Genomic DNA, 9,255 nt, shown 5'->3' with positions numbered 1-9,255 from the left:
TAAGAAAGCCAGGTTTTCTTCCAGGTCCCCTCTGGAAGCCCCTGGTCTGCACCGCCAGAGGCCAAAGAAGAGGGGTACTGGGGCCTGGCTTCCCGGGCTGTGGGTAGGACCCTCCTCGCTCAGCAACCCCGCCACCTGGGCTGAAGCAGCACAGGTCCAGAGGCGGGAAGGGAGGTGCGGACCCCAGCCTCGAAGGACGTCGGCGGGTGGGAAGGCCGAGGCCAGGGCCGTCCTGGAGCAGAGCCGGCTGAGCTGGGCACACAGGCCAGCCTCCCAGGCCGGGTGCTGCTCTCAGATGCAAACAGCAGGGACGGATGCTGGCTGGCCCTGGGGTAAGGGCCAGTGACCTCAGCCATCCCTTCTCCTCCACAGGAGAGCACAGGGTACCTCCCAGGACAGTCCGCCTTCACCCTTCGGAGACAATTCACTTCTATTACAAAGTAAAAGTTTTCCATAGAGAGGCCCCCCCCGGCCTATAAGAAACCATTAAAAAACCTTTATTACATCAATGTAAAGATGAGTCGCTCTGAAAAAGGTTTGCAAATAAAGACAAATGCGTGCACTGAGGCCGCGCCAACCCCAAGGCACGCACGCGGCTAACGAGGTTGGCAAATACGGACTTTCACCATGAGATTTCTCCAAAGCCAAAAGAAAGAAGGAAATGAAGTATGTCCTCAGAGAAAAGGCCTCCCCCAGCCACGCACACGCACACACGTAGACACACACACGTAGACACGCACACACAGATCCTCTCACCTACTTCTGGCTTGCTGAAAACGCCGTGGCGCCCACTTTAGCTGTGAATGGGGCATGCCTGAGAGAGTCCGGGCTCCTACAGAGAAGTGGGGCCTCCTCAGGGACAGATGGGAGCAGGGCTGCTTCGTGTGCATGACAAAACCAGGCTGTGTGCGTGTGCGTGTGCAGGGGCGACGGCCTCTGTTCATTCCTGGGGAAAGGGGAGAGAAGAGACGCACGAAACGGATCATCGCCGCACAAGCAGGGGAGGCGGGCGGGCAGGCTCGGCCCGGCCTGCGGTGCTCAGTTGATCTGGCGACAGGCCTCGAAGGTCCACTTGGTGGCTCCGCCGTAGATCTCAATGTGGGACTCGGCCCAGGCGATGACGTTGCCGGACAGTGCCTTAGTGCTGCAGGTGGCCAGGTTGTATACCTCTCCTGGGGTCAGCTTGCGGTCCCAGATGTTGAAGTGGGCCAGCTCACCCACAAATGCCTGGGTGGCATCAAACCCACCACCCAGAGTGTCCTTCAGAGAAAAACAGAGGGTGAGGGTGGAGGGGTCTCCAGCTGATCTGGGGCCCATCCCTAGGCTAGGGGTCTGAGCATCTCTGTGCCTTCCCCATCACGGACTCTCAGGGCCACTCCTGGGTGCCGTTCTGTCTCCCTGTCCCTGACTCTCCAGCCCTCCATCCGTCCCTCCCCCAAGGGAGCCCAAGAAAAGGGACGGTGCCGACCACCTCTGCCCTGGATCTTCTCCTGGGGGCACCTGGGCTCTGCCCCTTCTGCAGCTGGTCCCTTAGCCATGACAACCCTGCCCAGACACCACTCCACGCCAGCTGCAGCTGCCCAACAGGAATAGACACCCCGGATTCTACAGCCCTTCCTCTCCCTCCCAGGTGCCCAACGGGAAACAAACCACTTCACGGGAACTAAATTATTCATCGCTAAAAGCAGAATCGGCCTTCCCATGCCAAAGAAAGTGTTGCTGCAGCTAGGAGAGCGCCGAAACCAAAGCTCACTCCTGCAGGGAGTCCGCCCAGAGCACAGACTTAGCCGGGCCTGCCCCCGGGCTGCTGCTCAGGGGAACCACCTCTCTGGCCCCCTCCCTCCCTCCTCGCTCCCCTTCCCCTTTCCGGCGGAGCTGTCTCCCTTCCCCACTACATCCAGCACAGTACCTGCTCCTGGCCCAGCACCAGCACGCCCTGGGGCTTGATGGGGTGATAGGGCGCCAAGTTTTCGCCGCTGCCACCCTGCGTGCCATCCTGGTAGGCCTCCCAGACCCCGTCCCGGGTGGTCCAGGTGACGCAGATGTGGTGCCACTTGCCATCGTTGATGACAAAGGGCAGCTTGGCCACCTGGGAAGGAGAATGACAGACGCTGGTGGGTACGGGGGTACGGCTCAGAACCCAGGACCTTCACGGCCTCAGTTCTTCTATTTCTACTTGCAAAATAAATGTCAGGAACTATTATTGAATCCGGATGGCACCTATGCCCCAGACTTCCGCATCTGCCAGCCCCGCCTGGGAGTGGGGCACAGAATCACACAGGAAATGTAGCACTCTAACCAGGGAACCCCCAAGGGCCCTGTGGGTGCAGTCTCTTCACTCCTACTCACTCTCCTCCCTCTGCGCTAGTCTACACAACAAAGCCTTGGCTGGAGGCTGTCCCTGGTGTCTGAGTCCACTGCTGCCTGTCAGGCACCCGTGTGACATCCATACAGCCTCCTCTCTCTTCCAGTGTCCCATCTCCGGCTGTTACACCCTCTCGCTCTACAACACGGCAAGCCTTGGCCGAGGATCCGAGAGATGCCACGGGGCGCGACGCCTTTTAAAGCTCAGACCAGCCTCCGACCTGGCATTTCACTCCCCTGCTATCATTCCGGGTGGGGAGGATGACGGTGAGGAAAGAAACCTCACATCCTTTTTGCTTTGGGAAAGAGCAACAGGAACAGGGGCTTGGAATCCACTTCCCAGCCCAGGTTTTAGCCACTGACTACCACTGCTGGCCTGGAGTTGAGGCAGTTTGAAGGCTGGCAGCTAGCTCTGCAGCTAACAGGGGAGGACGGGGACGGTTCGCTGGAGGGAAAGGCTGCCTGTGCCGTCCTCTTCCAAGGGGTCACACAGACCTGTCCTCCTCCCGAGTTAGGGGGCTGAGTGGGATAGGCTTGGACTCAGGAAAAATCTCTAAGGCCCCCTTACCACCCTAGAGCATCTCTGGGCCCCCAGTATGGAGGGGCAAAGCCAGTTCCCAAGCCAGCTGGTGGAGAAGGACTCAGATGGCACCATTGGGCTGGATCAGGCCCCACAGCACATTCTCTGCCATCTCCCACACCCACCCCAGGAGGCATCTGGGAAGGTCCAGCTCTCCCTGCTCTCCCAGTAGAGGTGACGGTGCCCCTCCCACTTCCCCTGGTCTCCCCCTCCCCCTCCCTCAATCCACTTGGCAAACCCTTTCCTTGGGCCCGGAGCCCTGTCCTAGCGAGCAACCTGAGCCAGAGCCCCGGGACCTCGCCCTGCCGTCCCTAGCGGGGGCACGCTACCTTGTCATTGATGAGGATCTCCATGGGGTTGTTGCCCCACTCGATGAGGACCAGCTCATTGGCCTGGCCAGGTACAGCGTAGGAGAAGGGCGTGCCCACCCCTGGCGCGGCGCTGGACTTGAGCCACATGCAGACGGTGAAGGCGTACATCTCGGGCAGGCTCTTCTTCACCTTGGCGTACATGTAGTTGGTCCGCAGCGGGAAGGTGAGCTGGAACTTGTCTCCAGGGCGGTTGTCTTTCTGCCCTGTGGAGGGTAGGACACGGCCTGACAGCTGCACCTGCACGAAGTGCTCATGGGCGTCTGAGCGAGTTCTGTCTCCACCAAGCTCTGTGATGTGGCCAAGGCAGGCTCCGGTCTCCACTCTGGAGAGGCCGAGCGGGTGGCTTCCCAGGTCAAGTATTTCGCCCCAAGGCACAGGGCCAGTCCGTAAAGAGCTGACCCAAGCTCTCTGTGCTCCGGGTCTGGCCGGCTCTCACTCCCACGGGCATCCCCGGGGCTGGGGGTGGGGCGCAGTGCCTGGCGGGCTGCAGCATGTGCACTGGCTTCGTGGAGGGTGTGAGTAGGGAACGGGCACAGCGAAGCCAGTGCACACCCAGTCAACCCACAGAGCACCGGCGGCTGCAGAGGAGGAATGAGGCTAGCTACCCTGAGAGTAGCCCCCTCTGGGGCCGACCTGATTCCAGGATGGGGTGGGGCTCCCCTCCTCACTCATCCTGGGCTCCGCTCCTGCCTCCCCACCCGACAGCCAGGCCCTGGTGCCCACACTCTTCCCTCGATGCTAGATGTGCATCTGACCCACCAGTGCCTCTTGGTGTGTGAGGCTGAGCATCTCCCCATTTCCAAGGCCCTTCCCGGGACTCTGCCTGAAGCCTGCTGAGGGGAGGGCAGCCAGGAGCCAGGACGCCCTCCAGGAGCCAGGACGCCCTCCAGGAGCCAGGACGCCCTCCAGGAGCCAGGACGCCCTCCTGGAGCCAGGGCGCCCCAAGGTGACTGCTCTAGGATGCTGCCACACAGTATTAGTGAGCAAGCGTCGTCACAGCTCAGGCTCCAGGCATGGTGGCCTCCCCTTCCACAAAGCCCATCTTCTCCCCTGTCCCTCTGACAGCCACTTCTCCAGTGAGTGCCAACCCCCAGCCCCAGCCCATCTATAGACTGTGGCACCCTGGGTGTGGTGTGACTGACTCCAGGCAAAACATTCCTGGGCAGCAATGGGCATCAGGACCAAGCCCAGAGCCCAGGAACACTCCCCTCCCCCCGCCAACCCCTGGGTGTGCAGCCGTGGTCCTGCCAGGGAGCCCAGAAAGAAACCGGTTCCCCAGGCCAAAAATTATTTCTAGAAGGCATCCTGCCCAGTCAGCAACCACCCCCTCCTCTAAACCAACTGTCAGGGAGCAGAGCAGGGCAGGCCCCCTCAGGGCAGCTCCCCCGACCCACGACCCACGGAGGCCTGGTGGGGGGTGGGGAGGGACCCAGCCCCTGGTCTTTTCATTCCAGGGTGCTTTTCATTCCCCAGTCTCTCCTTCCTTCCCTCTCCCTCTCTCCTGAGGTCCTTCCTTCTCCAGATCTGTTTTTCAGTTACATAACAAGCCTTAAGATGGCACTGTTTAAATCTGTCCGGCACATTTTGCGGTCTGAGCAGGGTCACGTGGCCCTGCTCCGCACCGGGCACCCCCCCCCCCGCTTTTACAACCTTGTTTGATTTCTGCGACTTCAAGGCAGAGCCTCCGGAGCTCATTCAGGCGCCCCGGGTGAGAGCCTGGCTGGCCTGAGTGGGTGACTGGGAAGCCTCAGGGATTCGAAAGATGCCAGGGCCTGGGGCGCTCAGAAGAGAAAACCTCAGGGTAGGGGTTCAGGGCAGAAGTGGGGAGGAGCTGGGGATCGTGAGAAGATACCAGGGGCATGGCAGCTGGCAGGAAACCCGCTGAACAGCCCCAGCGGCCTGGGGACCCAGAGCACCCAGCCTGCACCCAGCTGTCCTCGGAGGCTGGGGACCAGCTTCCTTAAGCAGGGAGGGTTTGGGCCAGCGGCAGCCACTGTGCAAAGTTACTGAGGATTAAACAAATCAGACTTGAAAAATCCAGCAAGAGTGTGTGTGTGTGTCTGGATGGGGGAGGGGGGCACTATGCGATCCCTTCCTCCGATCTGCCCCCCTTTTCCAGACACAGCCCCAGCCCAGGGCACCCAGCCCTGCCAGAAACCCGGACTAGAAACCCAGAACTTGGGCAGGGGTGTGGGGGACGAGAAAGGGCTGCAGGGGTCTGGGTGGGGAGGGTGGCTTGCGCTCCCACAGCTCGGAGCTGGGCTGTTAGGACCGGAGGCAGGGTCGGGCAAGCAGGCGGGGACAGGCAGCGCGGCTCCCCCGGCCCCAGTACCTTTCTCGAGCTCGCTGATCCGCTGGTGCAGGGAGGTCAGGGCAGTCTCGATCTTGACCCTCTCCTCGGTTTCATTTCGGGGGCCCCCCTTGCCCTCCTCCAGGGTGTTCACCCGGGACAGCACCTGCCTCTCCAGCTCATCGATCTTGCTCTGCAGCAGATCCTTGAGGCTGTTGGTCTGGCTGGAGGAATTGAGGCGGCTGTACTGCTGCGGGGGGCAAGGGCAGGGGAAACCACACGGTTAGGCGAGGCTCGGGACCGTGGCTGGAAGGCCCGAGGCGCGGTCCCCTCGGGGCGACTGCGGGGGTGGCCGGGCAGGGAGCTGGGGCGAGTGGCCGCCATGGGGCCTCGCAGGCGCGGGGAGGCACCGGCCAGGCAGGCACCCGTGCGCAGCCGAGGCGGGGATGGGGGATGCCTGGCCGGGTAGGGAACGAACGGGGTTGGGGAGGGCAGAGGGCGAGCGAGTCGGAGGGGGAACCGGAGCCGGAGGGCGAACCGGAGCCGGAGGGAGCGCGCGGACCTCGAGGTTCTCCAGGCGGGTTTTGAGCGATTGCAAAGTTTGCCCGAGTTGGCTGAGCGTCTCGGCGGCCGGTGTCCGGGACAGGTCGCCCATGGTGTTCTTGCCCGAGCCGGGTTGCTTGCGGCCGCCGCCCGCCCGGGCCTCGCCGACTCCGGGGTCCAGCGTGCTCTGGCTCTCGCAGCGGCCCAGCTTGGCGGTCAGCTCGCGGATGGTCTCCTTCTGGCTCAGGATGGTCTCCTTCTGCTGCAGCACGGTCTCGCGGAGCTGCAGCACGCTGCTCCGGAGCTCCTCGGCGCCGCCGGCGGCCACGGACGCGGCGCACATGTCGGCGTCCACGGGCACCGAGGTGCAGATGAAGCGCGTCGGCCCGAAATCCTGGGCCCCGGCGCCCAGGAGGCAGAGGGCGAGCAGCGCACAGGTGCGCGCGGCGCGGCCGGCTGGCATGGCTGCGGGCACCCGGAGCTCCGGGCCGGGCTCGGCTCGGCTGGGGCTCGGCTCCGGCGGGGACCTGGCTCGGGCTGTGGCTCCGCGAGCGGCCCGCGCTCTGGGCGCCGCGCTCTCCGGCCGCGCGGTCCACACCGCCGCGCTCTCAGGCCCCCACTGCCGCCTGCGCTGCGGAGCCCGCGCCTTTTATGCCGCCGCGGGAGGGGCCTCGCGCCGCCGACGTCAGCGGGGGAGGAATCCCGCTTTAATTGTCTGCGGCCCGGACCCGCGGCGCGGCGGGGGTCTCAGGAACGCGCCCCCTGGGCCGCCTCCGCTCGCGTCCCCCCAACCCGCCCCGCCCCTCTGGGCGCCGCCGCGGCCCCCTCCTTCCCCGCTCCGGCCTGGGCCGGCGCTTTTGCCCCGAAGGCTCCAAGAGCCCAGGGGAAGGAGGTCGGGCTGTGGCCCCGGCCTCGAGGATGGACCACCTGCATGGTGTCCCCACACCTCCGACGGGGCTCCGAGCGGGTGGGGAACCTCGGCGGGTCCGGGAGGCACAATTAGAGGTTCGGGTCTCCTGGCTGCACGGAACACCATCGGACCGGGGACACTGGGAGCAGGGCTGGGTCCCCAAGAAGCCAGATCTTCAACATCCGTGTGCCGGGTGGTCAGCGCCGCGGAGTCCAGAGCGGGGGTCCCCGAGTCGCCCCGCGTTTATCAGGTGTCCGCGCGCTGTTAAAAAGCCGTCCAACTTCCCATGGCCGACCCTGGCGCCTGCCCCCCCCGCCCGGCCCTCGGGCTCTGTGGACCCAGTAGCGTCCCCCCTCCCCGGGACTGTCAGCCCCCACCCGGTGCGGCAGGGACGCTGGGCACTCTCGGAGGCCGCCCCAGCGTTTCGAGCCTTTCTGGCAGCGGAGCCGGCCCGATTCCGGGCAGGCGCCGTCGCCGGGGCTGGACTTTCGCAGCGGCCTCGGGAACGCTCTTCGAAAGGGGGCCCCGGGGGAGCAGCCGCCCGCACCCCAGCAGCTTCCCCTCGCCAGGCGCGACGCGCGTCCGGTGTCCCCGGGTGTCCGCCCGTGCGTGGGGGGCTGTTTCCCGTCCGCCCAGCTGCGCCCATTCAGGCCCGAAGGCCAGCGGGAGGGGTCCCAGAGGTGTCTGGGGGCGTCCACCTGAGAAGCTCTGCACGTCGGCGCTCACTCCGATGCCCCACCCGGTACCCGCGCACTAGCGCCTTTTAATTGACCGCGGGGCTTGGCTCCGGGATTCCCGTCCGGGTTCCCATGCCGGGCTGGGGGCTTCGAACTGGGGCTGGCGCCGCCACCCCGCCCCACCCCGCAGCCATCAGAGCGGTGAAAGCCTCGGAAATCCCTCCGTCCACGCTCTTGCTCTACAGAGAAGGAAACAGGCGCCGAGACTTTGGGGCCGGGCTGGGGCCGGGCTAGAGCCGTGGGCCCCCGACCCCTCCCGCCGCTCCGGGCCTCTCTGGTCCCTGCGTTCCGCAGCCGTTCCCTGCGCGCAGGGCGGGGGCTGGGGGTAGGGGGCGTACCCAGCCCGCAGGGACCCACAGGCAGCCCCCGGTGCCGAGATCGGGCGTTCGCCCCGCGGGCGGGAGCCAAGACCTGCTGGATGGAGACCTTTTTGAGAAACCGCAGCCTCTTCCCACCCACAGCCCCTCGGGCTCCTGCGTTCAGCGTCTTAGCCTTTAAGCCTCCCTGAGCCAGGGCTGCGAGCTCGGGTGTCCTTCGGCCGCCGCTTCCCGGCGCCAGAGGGACCCCGCGGTCCGCACGCGCCTCTCCTCGGCCCCGCGTGGCAGGTGTGGGGGTTCCCGCTCGCCCGCCACGGCGCGCCCAAACCCACGCGGCCCGCGGCCCCTCGCGTGCTCTGCGGACCCCGGGCCGCGAGAGGGGTTAGCCTCGCCAGTCCCCACGCATGGTCTGCGCCGGGAGCGCCACGGGCTGGAACCCGCCTCGGGAGGAATTACCCGCGCGGGGGCGCGGCGGCTTCTGCTCGAGCTCCGTCGGGAGCCGCTGAGCCGGTGCCCTCCTGGCCCAGCGCTGTGGCCTCGCAGCCCTCCCGCACGCGGCCAGTGGGAGGCTGTGCCCACCAGGCCTGTAGCCGGCTGTGCCGAGAGCGCGCGCGGGAGAGGAGCCTGGCCCTCCCCAGGGCAGGCTGTTTGGACCGGGAGGGACCCTGAACCTGGCTCCGCGCCTCGAGTCCCAGCAGCGGTGGAGCCTTCCCAGCCGCCCAAGGCCGGGGATCCGGCCTGGCTTTTCCGCCAGGGCTGCAGACCTCAGCGGTCCAGCACCTGGCACAGAGGGGCGGGTTTTCCTCCGCAGAGGACCGGAGAGGACGGCGTCAGAGAGGGAGGGGAGCCTGGGCCAGTGTCTGGGGCAGCCTGTGGGGCCCCGGGGGAGGAGACCGCGCAGGACGGGCCAGGACCCTTGGGTCCAGCCTGCGACTGCGGTGCAGAAGGCGCTGGGCAGGACACCTGCGGGCGCGGCACAGACACGCGAGGGCCACCATGCCGCTTTTCTCCCTTGCAAGACCCTGGGCAAGCGGAGGTCCAGCCCTGGTCGTGTTTGGGGTTCCCTCGGCCTCCCCAGTGTTCTGCAAGTATCCGAGAGGGAGGGAGCAGGAAAACGAAGGGCCGCCCTGACCAAACTCATCG

At 65.7% G+C, this 9,255-nt stretch overlaps 1 protein-coding gene across 1 annotated transcript; it reads right to left on the bottom strand.

The window, feature by feature from the left end:
- Positions 1-481: 481 nt before the first annotated feature.
- Positions 482-6,611, bottom strand: NPTX1 (neuronal pentraxin 1). The gene is made up of 5 exons (XM_012452749.3): positions 6,168-6,611; positions 5,648-5,855; positions 3,274-3,518; positions 1,910-2,089; positions 482-1,260 (listed from the first exon to the last, which is right to left on the bottom strand). The coding sequence occupies exons 1-5, from the start codon at positions 6,609-6,611 to the stop codon at positions 1,039-1,041; spliced, it is 1,299 nt and encodes a 432-aa protein (XP_012308172.2). The 3' UTR covers positions 482-1,038.
- Between the last annotated feature and the right edge of the window lie 2,644 nt (positions 6,612-9,255).

This window comes from Aotus nancymaae, unplaced genomic scaffold (genome assembly GCF_030222135.1).
Source record: "Aotus nancymaae isolate 86718 unplaced genomic scaffold, 86718_ANA_hifiasm-v0.15.2.pri h1tg000089l, whole genome shotgun sequence".
Taxonomy (NCBI): Eukaryota; Metazoa; Chordata; class Mammalia; order Primates; family Aotidae; genus Aotus; species Aotus nancymaae.
Note: the sequence above shows the minus strand (reverse complement) of the source record. Positions and strands in the feature narration are given on the sequence as shown.